The sequence below is a fragment of the Necator americanus genome, chromosome III (genome assembly GCF_031761385.1).
Source record: "Necator americanus strain Aroian chromosome III, whole genome shotgun sequence".
NCBI lineage: Eukaryota > Metazoa > Nematoda > Chromadorea > Rhabditida > Ancylostomatidae > Necator > Necator americanus.
In genome coordinates, this window is record NC_087373.1 from 15,520,830 (window position 1) to 15,545,596 (window position 24,767).

Consider the following 24,767-nt stretch of genomic DNA (forward strand, 5'->3'; position numbering starts at 1 on the left):
AACTTGGGACAAATTTGAGGGCAGCGTTCGGAAAGTATCCGATATTCTGTTTTCGGTTGCTGCAGTTATTTCCTGATGTTGAGTAGATAGAATTCAGGAAAAAGTGTCGCTGTAAAAAAAACCATCGCCCACAAATCTAGAAATCAGACACCAGACTGATCAGTTAGCCCGACGAAACAACTCTTTTTATCCATGAAACGATCGAATAAAAGGATGTGAGACGGGTTTCATCACTCCCACGAAAGTGGGAAGTTGCTTCGCCAGGCGGACACATCAATCTCATATTCCTGATCCACCTGATTTCCGGATTTACAAAGGTTGTTTTGTGTTTTTGATAGGACAATGGCAAACTAAGCGACGAACCTTATTTACTGACGAAGGAAACCCAACATAGAACTCTCCCACGACACTGCCTTTAATTGGTGTCGAGAGAAACATCACACAAAGATAAAAACGAGAATGAATCGAAGTAACCAAAGTAAAGTAAAGAAACCAAAATGCAAGCATTTAGAGACTGAAAAAAAGATTAGAAGTTTTGTATAGTAATGAGTTGATTATTAGAAGTATGGTGGTGAATTGAAGTTTAGAAACATTCCATTCATTCTCGTAGTAAAATTGAGTGAAAAGAGTTCTTATGAGGAAACCGGCTTTATAGAAATTAAGCGTAATAACGTGGATTCCTCAGAAAATGGAAGGCTTAACATAAGAACGGAAAAGCTCATTTCCTCTGCAGTGAAATTGTCTTTAGAGTTTTTTTTCCCAAGCCCTGCTTTGGAAGGACAGCTTTCGTTAACAAGGAGCGCTGTGAATTTCATTTCAACATACATACACCCTTCTTGAATTTTTCAGGATTAATGCCAAAATTTCACGTAAATTCTACTAATCCAAGTAATACGACAGTTTTTTTCAAAACCAAGTATTTATACGGAAAGTAACTATCTCTCCTGGGGATTATATACAATTCGTGTAAAGAAATGCGAATACCTAGCACTTGCCAATTACGTCCATTGGAACCGAACAGGGAAAAGTGTTCTGTTGCGGTGAATTGACGCAATTTCAGAGTCTCATACTGTCTTGTGGCATCTGATTCGCACAACCTGTGTAGAACAATTAGAACAATTCGCTCTTAACTGGGAATTACCTCGAAGAACTCACAGTGAACGGAAAATGACTATGCTCGAAATTGAACAAGATTCTATACCAGAGACAATGTTTGAGAGCAACCAGGTAAAAAAACGTGTATTTCGTGTCGTTCGCTTGTTCGCATTTCCTTTTTCATCCTAAGTTCGCGCTCCTTTCCTTTCTCGCTCACTCGTTTACGAAAGCACTATTGCATGGATCCACATAATCGTTCACTCGTCATAATCGTGGATCGGATGTTCTGCGCCCTCATGCCCGATTGTTTCCAGGGTATGACAATCTTAGATGAGAGGCCGTCCCACTACACTCAACTGAAATATCTGCCTGGTTACTGCCTTGCTAACCCATCATACAAACCGAGACGGGTACTCTTCAGACATCGCGACGGAAGGCTGCTATCGGGTGAGGATTCTGCACGGTCATCTTGATCACTATAGATACCTCCAAAATAGAATATTAATCTCCTCAAAACCGTTAATAAACGAAAAGGGACAAATCCAGGGATGGGTTGAATGTAGGACATGGGGGAGGGGCCGCCTCATGTATTTTATCGGATAAGGCGGCTGTGGCAGAAAAGATGGAGGAGGACGTGGTTTCAAGGGCAGAGCTTCCCTTGCGGTCTCAGAGACTAGCGCGATCCTCACCGACTACATAAATATCCGTGGTAAAGTGAGGTTGGAGGGGGGTAAAGGGAGCACTCAACCGCGCTCTTAGTGAACTGTACCCGACCCGCACTAAGAGCAGCCCAAAAAACGTCCATGGAGGAACGTGGAGAAGAACGTGATAAATTTTAGCTACTCACTTGGAATAAGCGTGTTTGGAGAGTTTTGTTTCAAAAAGGAAGTGGAAGGAGACAGTTAAAACAGTACTAGTACCAGGTCCACTTCCCATTTTCTTCTAGTAACTTTAGCCTACAAGTCGCGGATCCTCTAAGGCAAAAAACATTTGACAGTTAAGAACATTCTCTGCGCTCCATGAGACTTCTCTGGCACTCTAAATTCTCAGTTCAGTGAGGGCGCGACGAGCGCTCCCATCCTCAACTCCCGACTACAGTTTGCGCCTTATTCGCAACTTAAACTATGTACACATGAGGTCTTTTTGGTCGAAACGCTCGACAGATTAACAGGGCAACGACTCGACTTCAAATTCAGGATGTGGTGGTGACGTGGAGGTGTTCCATCCGATGGAGTTAGAACGTTCACAGAATACAGGGCTGCCAATACGTGGAACTGTAGTGAATGTGTTCGGCGGCAAAGATACTGTGATCGGAATACAAGCAGTAGAAGGAGGGGGTCAGCGGCCTTCTATCGAACCCAATCAATGGTAATGAGTAGTCGTTATTCTTACAGATCATTTTCTCGTTCATGGAGAGTACTACTGCTGTCTGCTCCATCAGTCCTACCTCGTTGAGGGTGGAGTGGCTCCGGAACATCGTGTACTACGACTACCGGCTCCAATTCGTTCACTCAACGTGGAACGACACGGAAAGAACGACGTATGAATAGGTTGAGAAGGATAAGCGGCAGAGTATGTGATGTATGCAAATTCTCGAAAAGTAAAAGCTTTAGCTTCTTCTCTCATTTCTTCTCGAAAGTGGAGTATTTCACTACAGCCTCAGCACTCATATGGAAGACACCTCTTTCGAATGCCTCCAATGTTATCGTTGCACGTGAGAATTCAGTCTAGTTTCTCCGAAATAAACCACGATTGAACAATAATATTCATCATTTAGACGACCAATCCAATCTGGGTTACTGTGGCGAGACGGTGGAATCCTCCATGCAGCTTACTACGACGGTTTTGTTCGCGTAGGCATTATAGTCGAGGAATACGACGACATGCTCCTTGTCCAGGTAAATTTCCTTTAAAGTATTTCTGCATTAAAAGACCTAGCATTCACTCCGTGATCTCTGCGGATAAACGTTTTTTCTCTATGCGTGCGACTTTTGACAAACTGTTCCCTGAATAGCTAAGTCTGAGCTGTGGAAAAAGTAGCCGAAAATTGCTAACGACCACAAATATCTTGATTGTCGATTTGTAAATTTCATTATTTGAAAGTAGCACAGCACAAAAATGAGGATATTTTCCGAAAAAAAGAGATACAGCTAAGGGTGTAGATGACTAGTAAGAGGCTCGATTACGCTCAGTTCTTTCTACGCTGAAGAACGACGTGGGAAACGACCTCCCCTACCGAATTTCCCAACGAGGCACCTAACAACGCATCTCTAGCCCACAAGTATTCGGGTGCATATGATTGCGCCGTTGTTGCGCCGTGGTTCCTCGCCGGAATATTCGATCACGTGGTTGCTTCTTATGGCGTTTTTCAGGGCAATTAGTCACTACAGTTACACAATCTCCGCCCTTAACACGATCTTTTCAAGAGAGGAATTCCAACATCATTCATTTCGTAGTATATTGTCTTAATCTGACACATTACAATATTTGCAGCGTTTATCAGTCTCCAAAAATAACGTGAACACATTGCTGGACGTTATTTTCTCTGAAATCAAACGCCTTTCTGATTATGAAGATGCGGAAAGGGATAAGCGGGCATCTATGTTGGAAAAGATGAAAAATTTGAAGGCAAAGGTAAGAGAACTGTAATACTTATCCAGAAGAAGAGGTGGAGGGCACTGATAAAAGTTTTCACTGCGATAGCGTGGACGATAGCTTAACAAGCAGAAGACACATCTGACCTTGCAACCATCCGGAAGGGAAGGATACCTACTGGGATGGATAAATACGCTAATTCAACCGACTAGTTGACCTCAAAAGTCATTGTTTAGTCAACGCGCACGCTCTTAAAAGCAGCATACCACGAATCTGAGGTGGTGCGGATTTCAGGTCAAGTATCCGTACACCGGGTCCTACATTATGGAGACGGAAGTAGTTCCGCCCATCTCTCCTTGCATCACTGCAAACAGCCGCCTCCAGAATGCTGTTTTGTACGACGCCATCTATTGCAACGCTCCACCCCTTGTGCCGCCTCCGCTCTGCGATTCGTTGAAAATCTATTCGGACTGCCCCGATAGGCAGTGCGGGAGCTACGCGTGCAAGGGTGGCGCACTGCAACAAAAGCATCGTACAAAACAGCATTCAGGGACTGGCTGCTTGCAGAGATTCAGGGAGAGAGCGGAACCACCCCGGTCTCCATAATCTACGAACCCGGTTTACGGATACTCCACCTGAAATCCGTACCACCCCAGATTCGTGGTATGCCGCCTTTAATTCGTAGACGTATCTAACTGATCTCGGATGAGTTGGCGAATCAAAGGGATTCAACAACGTAGCATTCTTTTTTATCGATTACATTTGAATTGAGAATTTTACTTAAAGGCAATATGCCATGAATGTGACGTAGTGAAGGGATCCGCGGGAAAAGCTGGAGATGAGGTTGTAGACTGCGGGACCTGCGTGGCTCCGCTCATCCTTTCCTGACCGTTAGTGAAAACGTCGTTTTTTTACGACTCACCTGCGTATCCTGAGTATATCGGATCCTAGTTGGAAAAGAACTATCAGAAAAGAAATCGAACGACGTGGACGAGTAGGGAGCATCCAAATGTGGGCGGCCATAGATCAGTGATATCTTCTGGTTTTTTTACCAGCCTGTTCAAGTGGAACCCGTGAATAGGCTGCTGAGGGGACCGGAACGTTTACATACAGAGCGTACTATCGCACCTCGTAGGAACTGAAGCGGTTCCTTCGTTGTTTTTTTTTACGATGACCAAGGAAAGATGAAAGGAACCACACCGGTTCCGGAAATCTACAGACCCGTCTTTTGCTTCTCCCGCAGATTCCCTCACCACGTCAGATCGGTGGCATGGTGCCTTTAATTTTGCGACATTTCAATAATTTTTTTTAGTTAGCCAATTCTCCTTCACCCTCCACTCAGAACATAAACACACAAGAAGAGGACGAGGAAACATATAATGCCCACATGGAGTTCAGCTCGCTGAAAGTAGAGTTCCGAAATCACTCTGTAAGTATTAGCTTGTTTGTAAGAAGAAAAAACAATTGAACCCATACACACAACACAATTAATGAGAATATCGATCTACTACTGTAATCTTCGCACGTTTTGATTCAGGTAAGGGCTGATCGCGTCTCTCAACGTCTTCTCGCACTTCGAAAGCTTCTCGTTCTTTCGCAAAAAGCTATAGAGGCAAATGCCGCAATGAATCACTCAATTTCACTTATAGAGTCGGTGAGTTAAACAATTATTTGAAGAAATTCAAACATCCATAGAAATATGCATGACTTTGAGGAACTTGACGAGCTGACTCGTTTCTCAAAGTTACACGATGAATGTTTGGAAAGCGGAAATTTCACTCTGATTGAGAAAAGTCGAGCAGTATTTGAAGAAAGGAAATATACCGTACAAGAATTGATGAGGAAAGCCAAGGCTAACGAGATGGAAACATTCATAGCTGAATGGGATAAGAAGGTATGTTCTGGGACACTTACTTACTTTTATTTTCTTCTTTTACTTTTTTCAATCTTCGGCGACAATTCCAGGTGTCAAGCATAATCGAATCCATGAACGGCAGCACCGATCCAGCTAAAGATATGCGACTCATTCTCTCTCAACACATCTTCGAACACAGAGCTGAGAAGAATGTACTGTGCTTCTGATTACGCACGCAAACGACTAACCGTAGCTCTCTTCAGGATCACTTCACTCATTTTCTCCTTGATGATACACAACGGGAACCAACGCTGTACTGCTTGTCAGGACTTACGACGTTGGCCGTATATCCTAGGAAAGGAAAACGGTACGATTTTTTTCTTTGAAAAGCATTGCAATCGCAACCAAACGTATTCCATCGCTTCGACGTATTCCGTCTTTACGCGAGCAGGTGGTTTCCGTCTCTAAAAAGCAGGTCATGCATCGACGGGACCATAGAACGACAACGCTGTTTCTTACACAAAAAAAAGATCTTACTATGACTACTACTATAAACTAACCTCATCATGCATAAATACACGAAAAAGAAAGACCCGGTAATGACAGTAATCGATTGGTAATCGCTGTTAACCTCTCCGGGTTTATTCGCGCCATCGCACCATCCATTATTGTGCCGTCGCCCGAAGGAGATGGGTATCTTACCCGTTTCTGTCAAGAACGTAACTTGCCATGCCACCATAATAACACAATTTCTTACATAAAGAATAAAGGATAAAATAATAATAAAATAATAATAGTAATAATAAATGACAATTTTCTTACATAACATATACAATGTGTTTGGCATAAATTGTGTTCACGAACTTTACTTGGGGACTTTTTCAACCGGATACATAGCCCTTCTTCCCTGCAGCGGACTCATTACGGCGCTTATATGGCTAGTTAACATAAACCGGTGCCGTACTTGAGGAATGTAAAATTGAATGTAATAACGATAACAAGTAGTAAATAGCAAATATGAAGTGGGCAAAAGGAAAAATTACATGGACTTGGTCAATTCCTAGGGGGACGTACTTACGTGTTCAACTTTAATTCAGCATCGTTTTAAAGGCAGCATACCACGAATCTGAGGTGGTGCGGATTTCAGGTGGAGTATACGTTTACGGGGTCGTAGGTTATGGAGACGGAGTGGATCCGCTCATCTCTCCCTGCATCACAGCAAACAGCCGTCTCCAGAACGCTATTTTGTACGACGCTATCTATTGCAAAGCTCCACCCCTTGCGCCGCCTCCGCCCTGCGATTCGTCGAAAATCACTTCAGACTGCCTCGATAGGCAGTAACGGCGCACTGCAGCAAAAGGCATCGTACAAAACAACATTCAGGGGCTGGCTGCTTGCAGTGATTCAAGGAGAGATGAGCGGAACCACCCCGGTCCCCATAATCTACGGCCCCGTTTACGGATACTCCACCCCTTGGATACTCCACCTGAAATCCTTACTACCCCCGATTCGTGGCATGCTGTCTTTGAGCTTATGAACGCAAATCCAGCCAACACGATTACTTACGGCGTTGGCTTATGCGTCATGTCAACAAGCCGTGTTCGGGCTACAGATTGTGACGTTCCTGGATGAATGCTTAAAGTGCTCCTTGTTTCGCTGGTCGGGACACTACTACAGAGAGCTCAGGGGTTTTGCCATGGGACAAAGACCAGCTCCCACACTAGCCACTGCATTCATATCCACAATAGAACAACCCATCATGGAACGAGAACCTTTCCTGTGCAGTCGTTACATTTATGACTGTTGCAATATATGTCCCACTTAAAGGCATCACCCCACGAATCTGAGGTGTTGCAGATTTCAGGTGGAGTATTCGTATATGGGATGGGAGACTATGAAGAGGGGGGTGGGTGATTCCGTTCATTTCTTCCTAATTGCAGAAAAAAAACGGCCCGGAAGATGCGGCGCCGCACAAGCCTGGCGCACTCCAGTCGAACTCCCTGTAGAAAATATTGCGCCAAAACGCCTGAAGCTGTATCTTCCGGGCCGTTTTTTACGGCAATTGGGAAGAAATGGGCGAAATCACCCCCCTCTACATAGTCTCCCATCCCGTATACGAATACACCACCTAAAATCCGTACCACCTCAGATTCGTATAGTGATGCCTTTAAGACGAGATGGACGCTTGTTTCGAGTTTCTAAACCAGCAATCCCCTTACATACGGTTTATACTGGAGAAACCCAAAGCACATTGGCTGCCCTTCCTTAACGTGCAAATAAATTGGTCCAACGGTGAGAGGAAAATGCGATGTTTTCGAAAACCTAGTAGCAAAAGCATACCAGTTCACTGTCTTTCCGCTCATCGTTGGAAAACCATAAAATCTGTCATTAGGAACATACTTAGGACAGCCGTTAGGATGACATCAGGTGCTCAGAAGCGGACCAATGCGGTTAACTTAGCCCAGCGGACTGCATGGTCTCTAGTGTAGTTCATTTAATTTTGTACAGAACATGTGGCGAACAATATATTGGCGAAACACTGCGACCTCTTCGTGTTCGTATTAGAGAACATCTAGATGGGATGAAACACTCAAACGCAGCAATCGCTCATGGAACTCATGGCAGAAAATGTCATGAAAATGCTCGTTTCTGCACATCTGCCACGATCCTATCGTACGAATCCGAAACTGTGGCGTTTTGGATAAACGCTAAAAGTGCAAAACTGATTAGAAAGGAAGAATGCATAGCCATGACCAACGAGCTGGCTCCGTGTTAAGAACTTTGCGGATTCTGATCTACGGGGTCATATGAGGGTCGCAACCTAACTAGTACTGGCGGAGCGATTTTATCACACGGAAGTTCACTAATATCACGACAACGCGGCTACCTAGATAAGCACAACGACTTGGGCTCTTTTGGTTGCGATTGATGTTACATCTCAGGGAATGACTTGTGGTGGATGAGGCATTTGAGAGGATATATTACAGATGATCTGACTTTCCAGGCTCTCACGAAGGCGACGACGCCGAAACGTTAGCCGTAGTAAAGTTTGTTAACAATCTTGACTCCTGCTTCAATTTGCCACTCGATAAGTTGCAAACGTCATGTCAGCGTTTTATGTCCCGGAGAAGTTTGGTACCAGATGCGTACAAGTTCAAATTTCATTGAATCTTGGCTTAATGACTGCAACTCGTCGGTTGTCAATGTGAAGCAAAAGCCAAGATTGTTAACAGTCTTTATTACGGCTAACGTTTCGGTTTTGCCACCTTCGCTAGAGCCTGGAAAGTCAGAACATTTGCAACATATTCCCACAAATGCCTCATCCAGAACAAGTCATTATCACCTAAGATAGTGCACCCGGTATCGAAAGCCGAAAGAGCCCAAACCGTTGTGCTTACTAAAGCATGCCACATATGACCCCTTAGATCGGTCGCTGTATTCGAGTGTTTCATCCCATTTAGATTTTTTTATAACGTATACAAAGTGGTCGCCCTGTTTCCCCGACGACACCGTAGCGTTTGCCGTAATAAAGCTGTTGACAATATTGGCTCCTTCTTCACACTGGCAATCGACAAGTTTGCTAGCAATTTATCGACCTTGGAGGGATGAAGCACTTGGTTGAAGCAGTTCCTAACCATCGGTCGTGCACGGTACTCTTACCGGCTGCGTTACGTCCACCAAGATCATGTCCGAAGTCAAGTCTGACTACGAACTGCCCTGATATACCGCCAATTTCACTACTTAGCCTGATATCAAAAAGTGGGCTGAGGAGAAGGTGACGCCCTAGAAGCAAACGAGAAGAATCAACAACAGAAAGGAGAGCTGGTGCTCCTACAACCACATGGTGATATTGTACAGATCGTAAAATAATATGGAGAGGATTTCACTTTTTTTTCCAAAAGTACCGTGATTGCTTAGTCTGATAGCTGCACAAATTCAGGGTAGCTTCGATTTCCTTGGACTCGTCTTATGAAACTAGGCTTACTGCCGCCTGCCTAATGCGTGGCGTAGAAGGTGTTTACGTGACGGACGACAAGGAAGTCTTTCCAATCTACTTTTATCGGTACGTTAAAATGTTTTCGCTCATTTTGTTCCTCATTTATTGTTGCTGATTATTTCTCTAAAAAAGTCAACCCTTGCAGCCGACGAGGTTCTCCACCGGTGTATCGGTGAGAACATGCACGAGTGTGACGATTTCCTTCTCTTTATACACTGTCTAGTAATGTTTTTTTTCGGAACAATTGTCTATTGCTTTGCTGAATTTGGCACGGCACTTTTGAGTTAACACAACGCGAATGCAGTTTTCATCCATGTTGTCATATATTCAATGGTTCTTTAACTTCTTTTTACTTCAGAGAAAAACGATTTTTCGACGCTGGAAACCCTATTTCCCTGCCTTCATTTGATGACCTAACTTCTATCTTGATGGAGCATGATGGAATGGTTCGCAGAATAACGTAAACAATGCACAAAACATATTCGAGTACGATTCATGGCAATTTCAGATTCTCGGGAGTTGCTCTGGTGGTTTACTTCATTTGGCATTTGATCTTGAGAGAAAATATGACCACTTTATAATTGCTAGGTATGCATTTCTAACTTTTCAAAAATGGTTTCCACAGTAGAAAAAAATTCTCAGTTCAATTCCAAAATTTTTCCAGCAGTCTTATGTCTCATCCTTTCTCTCACGGACCCATAAATGACCTCAAAATCCTATCCACTGAAGATACATATCTGGCCTTGCACTGCTCTGATACTGAAGTTGTGATATCCGAAAGGGATCAAGGTGTGTCGTTGATATATTCCTCTATAGTGATAAATGATTTATTTTCCACGTCCAAGGTCAGTAATAAGGAATAAAGTGGGTAAAGTGCCAGAGCGCCTTTAAGGTTCTGTGAACGCATGTACAGCCTATACAATCTCGCTGATTTCCATCCTTAGCGTACAACACTCCACTAAATAATAAAGTGCTGAAAAAATTGAGGTGTTTATCGTCATGTGTACAACACAAAACTAAAATTAGTTATAAAAAAGGGTCGAAAGATCGAAAGTGTTGATTTCGTGGTCGAAAGTGTCGATCAGTTGCATCCTCGATGCGAAGAAAGGATTGCTCTGCCTCCACCTGTCGACGGTACGAAAAAAGATAGGGTGATGACGATGATGCCAGTAAAAAGAACCTTTTACGAGATGAACACACGAATGCAGCGCACAAAGTCATCTCAAAGTCATCTTAATTAAGTACAATCAAAAGGATAAAAGGATAAAGTCTCTGGCGTATCAATCCATTTGGGATGCGCCTTTATCACCTTGATCACCTCGACTCCCATTGTACTTCTAACTGGTTGAGCGGGCGCCAGCAATCCTTCCACTTGTCTCGATCGCATGCCAGAATCCTTCAATGGTTTCTCCTTTCACGTGGGACACGAAGAGCGTAGAATTTTTCTTTCAAGCGCCTCGTGAAGAAGACTAACCAGCGGGTCGGCGGTCTTCCTATAATGCGCTTAATATCGCGAGGAATACAGTCGCTCACGGCTCTCGTCCAACGGTTGTCGGTGAAGCGCATTACGTGTCCGCCCCACCTCATTTTGCTTCTCTCCGCATATGCGACAGCGTCTCTGATCTTCGATAGGTGACGTAGGAGTGAACTTTAAATCCCTTCTTTGTCTTCCATAATGTGGGATACTCCTAGCATCACTCTCTCAATTCAGCGCTAAATGACGCTCACCGCGTTTTATTTCTCTTTGCGAATTTGTCCAGGTTTCTGAAGAATGGGACAAAGCAAGAAGTACTGTGGTGTTGTAGGGGCCCTTGTCTTCTTTACTTCATCCTCGATGCTCTCATACGCTCCCCAACCTACTCGTTTCTTACTGTCCGGCTCGGAGGTCAGGTGGTTCTTCATGTTCAATTCTTGACCCAGTTAAATGTAACTGGTGCATTCGAAAATGTTAGTTCCGTAGAGCATGAATGGAGCATCCGAGATCCATTCTTTACGCATAAACGTCGTTCGGTCAGCATTCCTTCCACTTGGCTGATGCCTGATGTTACCAGACATCAGCAAAGCAAAAATTATGTAGCTTCCTACCATCAAACTTCACTTCCATTTCGTTCCATTCCGGCTTTCGCATTGCGTTCTCGAGAGTGGCCGTGAATCTCTTCACGTCAATGATGATATTCTTGCAGCATGGTGAAATTCTGATAGTAAAGTTACTGTACAACCCTCGAAGCACCTTTATGTACAGAGTAAGGACACTTTGCTTGTCCAAGTCTCTATAATCGCTTCCGTCTCAAATGAGTCAAAGGTCCTCTTTAACTCCAACAGGTGAGCCGCAGCTGCATCTTGTACTCTCGTGAGGTCTCGATGAGTTTCGAAATAGTGTGAACGTGGTCAACCGCGCTGAATCCCTTTCTTTCTTGCTCCCATGGTTGTCCTTCATCTAATACTTCTTCAATTCTGTTAAGGACCACTTTTGTGAAGAGCTTGTAGATGACGGATAGCAACCTGATTGAGCGATAGTTGCCGATGTCATTTGGATCTCCCTTCTTAAACAACAACACGGTCTCACTGGTCTTTTCACTGTTTAAGGACCTTGCATTCTCAGGTAACGTGTGACGAGTCTCGCCAGAGTGCTGATAAGAACTGGCGAAGGATCCGAACATCTGGCAGGTGCCGATTTCTTACCGACATGATAGCATGTCGTACTTCGGACGGGATAACCTCTGGAATGACATGTCCATCTTCCCTCAGATGGTGACCGGACATGCTGTCAAAGAGATTAGAGTAGAAATCGTAGATGATTTTCTCCATTTCCTCTCTCGACACAAGGGCTGTTCCCTTCGGGTTTCGGAGAGCAATCATTTTCGTCTTGCGACTGGCGAATCTCGCCCGGCATAGCATATGCTTTTTCCCGCCTCTGCAATTTCAGCCCAGCACTTCTGCTCCTCCCTCTTCAAGGTTTTTCCTTATCACCTCTCTGCAAAGCCTTGGGAGCTCGGACGTGAGTTCTTGGTTGCCTGCGGCTCGTGCTGCTCCACACTAGCGTGTCAGCTCTATAGTTTCTAGAGACAGGCGTCTCTTGGTGATTTTGGAACCCTGAGCCTTCCTCGTGCAGTCATGAAGGTGTTCAGCGAGCCGATCGTATTCCAGGTCAATGCTGTCCAGTACAGAATCTTTCCAAGAGCCGGCTAGCGTAACGAAAAGATCCCGTTTAATGATAGTTCTGGGACTTCGCTGACCCCAATGTCCAGCGTAGTGGAGGGCTTCTGAAATTGCGACTCCCCATTGGTGATCTTAGTCGTCATTGTAAACTAGGAAAGCCTTTCCCTCCTTTCGTTCTACAGGAAGCCGTAGGTCTTGATGTAAAGTTCTTCAAACGTTCTTCTGGGGCCAATCCTGGCGTTAAAGTCTACAACAGTGACGTTGTAGAAGGTGGTGTCTTCTGTGTAGAACTTCTCCAGGTCTATCTAGAAATAGAAAGTTGCAGACCTCTAATCCCATGAGTTTTTGGGGGAACGTTGCATTCTCCGGAACGGAAAGGCGGAGCTTATTTGTTGGGGGCGACTCCAAACCTCCTCCCTTGTCCCTTCAGGTCATTTGAATGCCAGCTTTTGGCCGAACCGACATTGGGGTTACACAGATGTTACGAGTCACTCCTTTCACCGCAGAAGACAGGGAGTTCCTTAAATATGCGTTTTAATTATAATGCGTTTTAAGTCGTTATAGCTAAAGTTCTGGAACGCGTGTTGGCCCCTACAATGATTTACAGGGGCCAAGCAATGTATCAAACCTGTGTTTTTATCCCCTCAGACAACCCTGGTGCCATCTGGTTTACTCTGGTTTATCGACCCGGAGAGATGAAAGGACTGGTTGACACTAAGGTGGTTTCGAACCATCGACCGTACGGCCACGACCTTTTACCGGCTGCGCTACACCAGCCCTATTATGTTAAGTAGCATGAAAAAAGAACTATATTGACAATAGGAAACAGAAAAAAGCTCCCGTGACCTTAACGGTCACACAGCACCATCGGCCCGAGGTACACGTTGGTCCATCACGAGTAGACAGGCTCTGTGGTCATCATCCATATAACCATGCGAAAAGATTTTTTTTTATTATTAAAAATTGCCGCTATTGCTGCGGATCAAGACATCCTATCATCTCTTAGAAAGTATAGGTGTGGAACACTAGCTGTATAAAATCTAATTAGTGTTTCAGATCGTTGGCATCGTGTAACGTACCATTCCGGTGGGGCTCTGTGTCTTGCAAGCACACCGTTTTCTCTGGAACATCGTGGTGCTTTTGCTGTGACAGGCAGTAAAACGTATGTGAGGATCAAAGCGCTACACTACACTGAGGGCAAGTACAACCCAACCCAATAAATTCATTGTATTTGATAAGAATACTTTAGATAACCTAGTAGGACTACATGATCTCGGTCAATCTCGCGTCACGGACGACACCGGTAAAGACGTTGAGGTAGGACGACCAGGAAAACGGTAAAGAGATATCATAAAATCAAAACTGATTTGATGAAACTGCTTAGGTATTGAATGTCAGCCTTGATCCAACTATGGAATGCCGACCACTTCCTTGTAAACTTCGTTATTCAGTTGGCTACGCAGATAAAGCTATCAGGTAGTCTTTTTGGAGCATATGAACAATACACAGCTAATATTAGAAAGAGCTAATATTAGAATATCAAAAAAGTTGGGGCTTCTTTTCAATATATGTTCATGTCTTTACCCTTCTTCTACGGTTTCTCGAATCTCAAGAGAGCTATTTAGTTTTTCTAATTCTATAGCGTCCCATCTCGGCACTATCCGATTATATTGCAATAGTAGCCTTCGATTGAAGTAATCGCAACCTTATTTCCACATCAGTCCTCTACAAGGCCCAGAAGTGAGCGAATAAGTGGATTTCTGTTGATTTAGCGACTGTGTTCTCATAATGATGTGAAGCATAGATATCACTTACATAGTTATGTATTAGGTCCTTCTTAATCGCTTACACTTTGAAAAAATTGGCGTCTAATAGCGACGACACGCTTTCTTCCTGGCGACTCAGGTGAAAGCCTAAAGCCTCCTAGTCAAATGTATGTAGGCGCCGCGTTTCTGTTGTGCCATCTTTGCAATGCAGATGGATCGAAATCATATCCGAGTAATCATTTACGAGTGGACGAAACGTCATACTGCGCTTCAGACGCCCGCCAATATCAACCAGTCGTTGGGCCTGCGATCAATACCCATGGAATCCTCAACAAGTGGTTCCGCCGCTCCAACAAGCGCAAAAATCGACCATGATTTGCACAGCATCCTGGAGCGTTCACGAACGCGACCGGACGCGGACGATGGCTGACCAACTACGCGTTGCTAAGCGCTCCACTGACATGCACGCTATTTGGTCATGTAGGTTACCGGAAAGCTCTGTCGAGATGGGTATCACTCGCGCAGACCGAGAACAACCGTTCATGCCAATTTAGCGTCTGCCAGTCATTGCTGTTTCGCCGACGCCGATCGGAGTCTCTGGAGGATATCATCCCCCTACGACTATAGCCGCGGTACACCAACAGAAAACCTCTGCTGCTTCTAGAACATGCAGGGAATGCTGTAGAGGGAACAGCTGCTCGGCAATCACATAGTCGATGCCAAAACTTACACGCGCAGCTCCACGAGTTGACAGCCGTAATCCGAGAAAAGCGACCGAGACGTGCGGCCGTTCACCTTCTCCACAACACCGCTCAGTTGCATTTCGCATCGGCCAGTCGCCGCCAGCTTGAGGCTCGGATTGGGATCCACATCTACCCTATTCCCCACAGCTCACTTCATGAGACTGTTACTTATTTCAGGCAGCATCTTAACCATCCCCTAAAGCGAAAACCATTTAGCTCTCTCACTTACCTCGAATCCGCTGATGAGTTGTTTATTGAGTCTCAATCCCCAACTTTTGGTCTCGGGGAATTGTAACCCTCTCAGAAAAATGAAGCGCTGTGAAGACACTCATAGTGAATACAGAATCAGATGAATTGATTAAAAATGAATCAGATGTAATTGATTAAGAAACTATGAAAAGTCAACGGGTATGTGTTTCAAGAAATATATAGCGAATTCATAATTAAATATCGACTTCAGTGATCGTGCAAACCCTCGTTTCCATTCGTTCCTCTCTTTCACCATCCAAGAAATTTGTAAGTTTCGTGGATGACATCAATTTACTAACCTCAGTAATTTACCGCCGGTTCGTCCCTAGCAACCAAAGTGGTTGTCGAGGATGCCCACAGTGCTCTCATTCTTCTGCTCAGTTCCTCTTTCAAACTCTTCTCCACGTTCACAGGATGACACTCGGAGGTACACGTATGATGTGTTAGAAGTATCTAGAACCCTTCAAGTTTTATTCCTCCGTTCTCAGAGCAGACGTTCTTCCTCTCTCTCGTTCAAATTTTTCATGGATGGATAAAGTGTGTTTGCAAGATCTTCAACCGGCCTCAGACCCTCACCTTCTGATGATACTTCTAGAATTAAATGAAGGGAGTGACCACCAGCTCGGAGAAAGTTGGCTGGTAAGAGTCGAGTTTGGAAACTGTGCAAGGTTTTACGCTTTTGGTTGCAATTCGTACTTCTGAAGAAAGTATCCACGGTGGTACTCCATCAAACGAGAGAAAAGAGCTCGCCATCACCTCCGACGAGAAGAATGGAGACGCTGTTAACGAAACTTTCTTATTTGCAAAAGCTTCTTTAAACTTATCCTTTTTGTGCTGCCTCAAAGAAATTCTTTCAGAGATTTTCCGCAGATAAATTGAAGTGTTTCCACAACTAATGTCTTCTTCTGGATGTGTTATGCGTGTGATGGACCAAGTTTCAAAGTCCCTTCTTCCTGCAGTTCTTTGAAAAAATTCAAAACTCGGTCCAGTATGCAGTGCATCTCTTCGAGGCATCTCTACCACAAGCTGATTATCTTTTGAGAAGCCGGCTGTGGTCCTCTGGTTCTTCTCGACGTGCCATTCACATTGCCACATTGAGACAGAGAGTTTTCGAGATGCCATGTAGACTACCTCCAGTTACTCTGTATCCAGTCAATCCGGGATTCGTCCCGTTGGGCGATTTCCCTATCCACCGACGATGAACTCTCTCCATGAAAACAGAAATCCCATTTAAAAAAAAGCCATGCGGTAGATATCAGCCGGACGAGACGATTGCCATTTTCGTTCCGGTTCCAAACCCAAATCGTCTAATCATATACTCCTCTTCTGCAGCCTTTCCTAATTTTTCCTTATTGTTTCCGACAACGAATTCGTGGAAAACTTTCCTGAAGCGGACCACTTCCTCTCTCCATAAAATGCGTTCGGGTTCATAAACTTTCAAAGTTGGTGGATACCAATTACTGATGCTTGTCAATCGAATCAGAAACGTCCTGCACTACACGATATTAGATCGCCTCTAACCGGCCCTCATACCGTCCCACATCTGCAGTGCCGACAGTGCCTAGTTTGCAGGGTTTGAAGACGAGGTGCGTTACGGCTAGGCCAGTAGATTTTTCCATGCTAGGAGACCTCGCCATGAACAGGTCAGCTTTCACCTCAACCTTTATAGGGAATCATTGAACCACCTTGTGAGGTGTTTTGGCAAGACGGTGAGAAGCTTTGACAGTGGTTTCTACACTTCACTTCCAATTTTCGGTCGACGTCGGGGAAGTCGCAAAACATGACCATAAGAGCCAGGGCTAGCTCTATGTTAAAAAAATACTGTTGCTTTAATCACATTCCGATGTCAAAAGCTGCGTTCACGCCGAGATGACGCGGTAATTCGTTGTGAACGAAAAGACGATAGAATTAAAAAAAACAGTTTTTCTTGTAATGTTAATGAGTACAACCAGATCTTATAAGTTGAATTCACAACGTTTATTGAAAGGAAGTTTTTTTCGGTGACACCACATTTTCGGTGACATTTTTTAGTTTCTAAGCGATAAACAGTAGCAGCAAATTTTGATAAGAATACAAAATATGGTAGTCTTTATCGTATATACGACTCAGTTTTTTTTTCAATATTGGATGTTTCCATTTATTATGTATTTATTATTATTTATATACTATTATTACCTATTATTTATTTATCATTAGTATCCATTTATTATGAAAATTTGAAGGACATATGTTGCACTACTGACGGGTCAACATGAATTCACTGTGGCTGAAAAGTTCATCGCTCAAATAGAACCGTTACATTGTGTCGCATTGGTGAATTTTCAATTATTTGATTACATTACAAATATTACTGAATGAAGCATAGAATGGTGAATTACAATTATACCTACAGATGATTTGCTTCCACGGACGACCAATGGGTTGTTATGCAGCAAGCGGTAAAACGTTGCAAGTCTGGAATGACCTTGACAGACATCAACAGAAGAAAATGAAAAGTGAACGTATGGAGCTACGGAAGGTAACGAACCGTTGTCGGATCAAAACGAACTGAAGTTCGGTCCAGTTGCGTAAGCGGTTGCGTTCGAAGCCACACAGAGAACAGTGTTATACGATCGGGGATGGACCCTCATTAGCTGCACTCACCTCTGCGATTCGAGTGTAGCTAGTAGCGCACATCGGCAGACCAATTGTCGTTGACGGAAAAAGAATTCGTTTTTTTCAATCTCCCCCCCCCCCCCCCCTTTGAAAGAAACTACACCTGTCTCGATCGTAACTGCTGGCTCCACCCCGCTGCTTTGAATGCAGCCGCTGAGACAATTGCACCGAGCTTTGGGTCGTTTTGACCTAACTATACGCATGCTATTTCGGCAAATACAAACTTCGAAAGATTTAGATGGAAGTGTCTATATCATCAATGGCAAGGGTAGAAGGAAGGTCATGCTATCTCATACTTGGCTACAAGGACAGCAGAGTGCAAATCTTCGAAGAAAGAGGCAAAGGCACAGGAAAACTGGATTCGGTCGGATGGATAGACGATTGCCATCCAAACAGCGAGATACGTTCGGTTACTGGTGTGTTTTTCATTTGCATAATTTCCTTGTATCACTTTTACTATTTATTTCAATACTAACAACACTAGACATATTTTCCATGTGATCTATCTGTACTTGTGGAAATCTTAATAGAAATGGTATTATTCAAAGGGCAAAACAACCTTAATATTAGGTGTCACTGCGTGACCAAGTGCTCTCAAAGTGGCGCAGTAGAGCTGTATGCTGTGATCGAACTGGGACCTTATTCATCTCTGAATTCTGGTTGCAGACAACGAGGGTCCCGCTCAGATCGTAAACACTAGCTCCACCGCACCCTTTACGCCCCTTCGAGGCGCTTTACGCAGTTGTACGGAGCTTCATGATGTTTTGACCCGATTATAAAGCAATACGTTGTAGAATGACTCGTTTTTTTCAAATTTCAAAATAGACACGGAATGAGCGCTTTTTCAAATTTTGAAAATAGACACGGAAATAAAGTATATCGGCAAAATCATGTATTTTATCCAGGAAAGACTTTTTGCATTACAATACAGTATGTCTTTTCTAGTCAGCTAATCTTTGCAATTTATTTTGTACTGGAATGCTACGTCAATGCTACGTCAATGTGACGAAAAGAGCATTATCAACTGATTTTGTTTTCGGCATTTAAAGGCATCACTCCACGAATCTGAGGTGGTACGGATTTCAGGTGGAGTATTCGTATACGGGATAGTAGATTACGGAGAGAGGTGTGATTCCGTCCATTTCTTCCTAATTGCCGTAAAAAAAAACGGCCCGGAAGATGCGGTCCTGCACTGGGCTGACGCGCTCCAATCGTAATCCTTGTAGAAAATACTGAGCTGGAACGCTCGAAGCCGTATCCTCCGGGCCGTTTTCTACGGCAATTAGGAAGAAATGAACGGAATCACCCCTTCCCCATAATCTACTTTTTTTTTTTTTTTTTTTTTTTTTTTTTTTCTTTTTTTTTCTTTTTTTATTTTCCCCCAATTCGGCATACGATACCCCGAGCATTCTTCTCATTATTTGCCGTTGAGCTTCGTAGCGCCTGAGATCTGCTGAGCCCAAGTTTCACAGCCGTAGGGACAAGGTTCCCACATTTTGTATAAAGTCGACGTTAATTTCATTGAAACCTCATTAAATAACGGATCGGTGAATGAGTTCCAGCCAGAGCGAATTCGCCTATTAGCTCAGTTGTTAGATTTATCAAAGAATCATACCAAGATAAACAAAGTTGCCAGTAATGTATGGAGATCCATCAGTTGAGATGGTATTTCTGGATTGGTCATGACAAGAGTCTTAGAGAATTCATTCTCAGTCCCACAATTTGGCTTTGTCGCTCATTTCTTGTAGCATTAATTCGAGTTCTGTGGTTTGGCGCGAAGAGAACTACATCATCAGCGACCGAGATGACTTAAACGGAGCCCATTTATGTTGATCCTCTGTTTCTCCAATCAGGCTACGGAAGACGGTTTCCAAAACGGCGGAAGAGGAGGGAGTTGGGTCTCCTGTGAACACCCGTCTAGCGTTGATAGGAACTATACCACATATTCAAATGTTACAGAAGCAGTGTAGATGTCGAGGACGAATTATCTTGGATGAACCCTTGTGTAGTGACGTCCATATCATGTTATGTTCCACAGAATCAAACGCTTGAGTAGTCAACGAAAGCTATGTACACGAAAATTGCCAAGCTTTCACCAATGGTTAATGACGAATATCTAAATGGAAAGTTGCGTCGAAAGCCAGCCTGTTCGATGGGTTGGTTGATTAGGAAGCCATCATTCTTTTAAAATGATCGAACTAAATACCTTATATATACGGACAACAGTCAAAGGACGGTAGTTGTTGATATCAAGTTGTTCCCCTTTTTAAACAACAACAGTATTGAAGAATCGAAAGCGAAATCGGAAGCTTCCAAGGCAGTCATTAAAAGTTTGATCAAGATCTTGACCACATCATATCCCGTTATCAGTGTTCGGCAGTGTCAGATCGGCGGCGCTTTCCAGCTTCATTTCCACCGCACGGCTTACTTCATCGCAGGATGGTGGCACATCGCAATGAACCAATTCAGTATCTTTAGGAAATAACCCAGAATTTACTCTGGCACGTCGCGAATCTCCAGCCGTCTTCTTCAGTAATGTTTGAGATGGTTCCAGAGCGAAGGCAACACAGAGTCATATGCAAGATGTTCCGTGTTGTTTCAAGAGAGCCAGTCTCTACAATAAAACAGCTTTTAGCAGACTCATTAAAAGATTACAGTTTGTAGGTGGTGAGCAACAGTGCGCATTTATTGCAGTCAATAGATGGCAGTGGCTAAAGCAAAAAGATATCAAAACACAGTATTAGGACAACAATTCCACACTTACGCATTAGGGTAAAAAAATATATAGTAAATTGGTAGGTAAAAACAATTTTAAGTAAAATAAAAGAGTATAGAGACCTCAACAGCAATTAATCCATTTCTTATTACCAGAAACCCTGTTGAGTCGGAAAAAAATCAATACCACAGCTTAATTTAAAACCGTATCCTCTTCTGTGTACGCAAATCCGATTATATCAAAGACCCCATGTGGCCCCAACGCGGCAATTCGTCCGGAGCAGGTGCGGCAGTATAGTACCAATCCGGAGATTCAGCATGATGCAGTATTGACATCAGTCCCCATTTATTCGAAAATAAGAGAGGGAAGGCAGTAGCTACCGACCGCTCACGGTGGTGTTAGTAGTAAGAGTCCGTATACGAATACTCCTCCGGAACTCCGTACCACTTACTATTCGTGGGGTGATGCCTTTAATCGAGATGATAAGGCAACGGAATCTGAATTGCTGCTGAACGGAGAAGGTGCAATGAAAGAGCCGAGCGCCGTTGGTCTTCCCGCTTCGAAAATTTTGACCTCCAGGACCGTCCACAAACGGGACGACCATGTCATGAGTTGCAAGAGAATTGAATTTTTTAAAATTTTCTCTTCTAAAACAAACCAGAGCGAATTGACCGACCAATACACTCTCTCCTGGTGTTCCCGCTTTCCTTTCCGACCTCCTACCATAGTTCAGCAATCTCATCGACGCCTTATATAAGTCTTTCTATGTCTTTTTTTTTTGTTTTCTTTATATGATATCAGTTTTTTTTTGCTTCTTTTTCTTTAACCTTTCACGTTTCATTCAATCCCTTCCACTTGACTTACTTGACTTAATCGGCGGGCTGATGTCATCGCCTGACGCGACTACCCGCATCTTCGCCGAGGTGTGCCGTCCTTGAACACAGCTCTGCCCAACCTTCTCGATCTTCTGCGGGAGCTTGCACAGAATCAATCCATTCGTCGCTATTCCATGTTCTGCGAAACCTTACGTCTCGCCTGAACTGCCTATCCACGCCGAGTGTCCTCAGGTCCTCTTTTACCACCTCAGTCCAGAACTTCCGTTTTCGGCAAGGTGGCTTCTTCCAGCTTGAACCCGACGAACTCTTCAGAACTCGTTGAACAAGGCGATCTGTCGGTCTCCTTAATATATGACCAAAGAAGCGAAGACGATTTACTTTAGCCACTTTCGATGGCGGCGCAAGATGTTGATGTTTTCCACGTGTCATCCGCCGGTAAACCACATCAATTTCTGCGTAAAGATCTTCATTGTGGCATACCCTAGGCCAAAAGTAGCCAAGTAGCCGTCTAAGCAGCTTTCTTTCCGTGCAGTCAAGCCTCTCCATAACCGTTGATGGTGCTGCCCAAGTCTCCGATCCGTACATCATGATGGGGCGAATTGCGGATAGGTAGACTCGCAGCTTGACTTCGTTGGTGATGGGGGTCGACCAAAGAAATTTCGTTAAGGAGTTAAATGCAGAAGTGGCCTTAGCGCATCTTTGCTGAACATCTCTCTCGTAGCTGCCGTTGTTCTTCAGCATACAGCCCAGGTAACAGAACTCATCGACGAGTTCTATCGGTTGTCCGTCCATCCTGATTCCCGTTCGAGGTCTCGAAGAGATCCACATCCCTTCCACAAATATCATAATTCTCATAATTTCGGCGGTCTCAACATCTCGATCAAATGCAAAATACCAATGTGTCGAAAATGCTCTGTTTTTTTCACATAAAGCATCATATTAATGCAAAAACAAAACAATTAAAACATAAAAATCAGTGAAATTAAGAAATCAGAACATACCGCCGTATACATATAGCGCGAAAGCTCTTCTTCCATACGGTATAAAAGGTTTTGCCAATGTTTCCTATTTCTGTGTAGACTTTTGAATTAAAAAAAAACGCTACAAACTTGTTCCTCAAGCCAGTACTATCCGAGGGAGTTGGTGAAGAGATACATGTTACAGTTCTTCGAGCACGCGTTGATCCACTTTCGTCCGGAGATAGGCTGTTCATACATTCGATGGCAGGACCTTGCATTTACATACATTCAGCGCTAATAGAAGCTGGAAAAGTGGTTGAGGTGATTCATACAGGAAATATCTTTGTCTACAGAAAATAATTTTCATTCTAGGTGAATTTTATTTTGGCTACAAATCATGGGTTATTCGGTGCACGTTCCTTCGAAACACTTGATTCAAGGTTAATGTTTGTGATTTATTTTACATTTTAAAAAACTCGCAGCACTACTGTTAACATTCACAATGGCTACCAAATCCCGTCTCAGATCTAGATATTTCAGGCCTTTCGAATACGCAGTCTTCGGGAAAGGAATTGATATGCATAAGCTAACCGAAGAACAGCGCAAATCCTTAGAAAAGTATAGAGACTTTGAGTTTTAATGTGTACTTTAGTATTCATCCATTAATTCTCTAAGAAATCGCTAGAGCACATTGCATTTTATCTACGTTCTCACTTTTCCAGTTACCGTATCGTGGTGATTTATTCAGTCGACATTAACTATATTTCTTAGTTCAGTAGGGTCGTTACTTTTACGTGTTTAATAGTGAAGTAGGTGAGCCTCATTTCCCTCTTCACCGTTCATTGTTGACCCTGATTTGAACATTTTCGAGTGCGGACATAGTCGACCTCAGTCAAATTCGCGCGCCATGACTAATGCATTATTTGTTTTCGGGTATGACTTTGTGCCTTTTCCATTTGGGTTCGTTTCATTGTGATAAATGACATTCACTTATCTAATAAACAAAAATCTAGTTAGCAATTTTGCTTCAATGTTGCTTTTGCGAACAAATATGTCGCACATTTCAAAACCCGCAACTAATAGAATTGTCAAAGCTTCTTCCTCCAAAACAGCTACATGAATTGTTGAATCCAGCCGGGTTCAGCTGGCAACCGACATCAATCGACATCTGTTTCCATCACTTACTCATTCGCTGTTAGCCATTAATTGATTTTGTTCTAACGTCGTCTACCGACATTCTAATTGTAGGTATGAACAGACCTCACTAGAGAGGAGATAGCGAGGAATACGCTTGAAAATGACATTGGAATTGTGCATAGATTTAATAAACCGCATCTGCTTATCTTCTTATGGCAGACGACAGATTCAAAAAAAAAAACTTGTACAGGTAGGTGGAATCAACGATACAATTAGAAAACATAGAACAAAATGAAAGAGCTCTTCATAATTATAATCGATAAAAGTGACAAACAGCGGGAAACAAATGCATGACATTCCTCAGCTACAAAGTTGCATACCCGTCACCACAAGGACTTCTCCTTCTTTGATCCCGACCTCACTGCGAGCAAACTAAAGCCATTTTCATAGACTTCGTATTATGAAGGAAAAAGACGCAAGTCCCAGCGACAAACGAAGCGAAAAATAATTTTCAATGCTTACGCACTCTTTACGTTGCTCCTTCTTTTGACTGCGGCAAGTTAAAATTGTCAGGCTGCATCGTTGCGGGTGAATTGTTCGGCCGTTTGGAAAAACGTTGTGGAAACGGCTCCAAAAGACGAACCTTTCTCAAATTAGTAGAGATTCGTCAAGATTTTTTTGAATTCTTAGACAAGTCAATACCACGATGACAACGCAACTCAAACATTCGAATAATCCAGATATTTGGTCCTTTTGAAATTGCCCTTCTGTGCACTAGATTTATACGAATATTTTCTGAATAATACTTCACTCTAGCGACAAACCGATGCAATTGGATAAAATTGAAATGAAGCCTGGAGCATTTCTGAAAGTAACTGAACTAAAACTGGCGCCGTGAAGCTCGAGATACAGACCTCGCTGGCTGTAATCGGACCGCAAAGATGATTGAGGGTCCCACCAATCGGAAGCGCTAGCCCCACTGCCTCTCTTCTAGGTCAGTTACAT

The 24,767-nt window shown here is 43.5% G+C and overlaps 3 protein-coding genes across 5 annotated transcripts; 1 reads left to right on the forward strand and 2 right to left on the reverse strand.

Annotated features, from left to right (window-relative positions):
• Nucleotides 1-1,167: 1,167 nt before the first annotated feature.
• Nucleotides 1,168-23,396, forward strand: RB195_009687 (uncharacterized protein; the record flags this gene model as incomplete). Of its 3 annotated transcripts, XM_064190345.1 has the most annotated exons (27): nt 1,168-1,227; nt 1,410-1,542; nt 2,292-2,432; nt 2,490-2,635; nt 2,709-2,809; nt 2,873-2,993; nt 3,589-3,729; nt 5,003-5,119; nt 5,228-5,344; nt 5,405-5,584; nt 5,656-5,757; nt 5,809-5,912; nt 9,486-9,608; nt 9,688-9,714; nt 9,901-9,988; nt 10,051-10,130; nt 10,207-10,331; nt 13,758-13,898; nt 13,951-14,018; nt 14,086-14,177; nt 17,682-17,772; nt 17,852-17,977; nt 18,353-18,530; nt 22,831-22,946; nt 22,998-23,065; nt 23,166-23,243; nt 23,348-23,396. In XM_064190345.1, the coding sequence occupies 27 exons, from the start codon at nt 1,168-1,170 to the stop codon at nt 23,394-23,396; spliced, it is 2,913 nt and encodes a 970-aa protein (XP_064047927.1). The 3 variants fall into 3 exon arrangements, with proteins under 3 accessions (XP_064047927.1, XP_064047928.1, XP_064047929.1); XM_064190346.1 differs by lacking the exon at nt 9,688-9,714; XM_064190344.1 differs by lacking the exon at nt 23,348-23,396 and having other exon boundaries at nt 23,166-23,265.
• RB195_009688 (uncharacterized protein) lies at nt 11,852-12,202 on the reverse strand (the record flags this gene model as incomplete). Its single annotated transcript, XM_064190347.1, has 1 exon — nt 11,852-12,202. One exon carries the CDS (start codon nt 12,200-12,202, stop codon nt 11,852-11,854), a length of 351 nt encoding a protein of 116 aa, XP_064047930.1.
• Nucleotides 21,718-22,494, reverse strand: RB195_009689 (uncharacterized protein; the record flags this gene model as incomplete). The annotated part of the gene is made up of 1 exon (XM_064190348.1): nt 21,718-22,494. One exon carries the CDS (start codon nt 22,492-22,494, stop codon nt 21,718-21,720), a length of 777 nt encoding a protein of 258 aa, XP_064047931.1.
• Nucleotides 23,397-24,767: the final 1,371 nt, after the last annotated feature.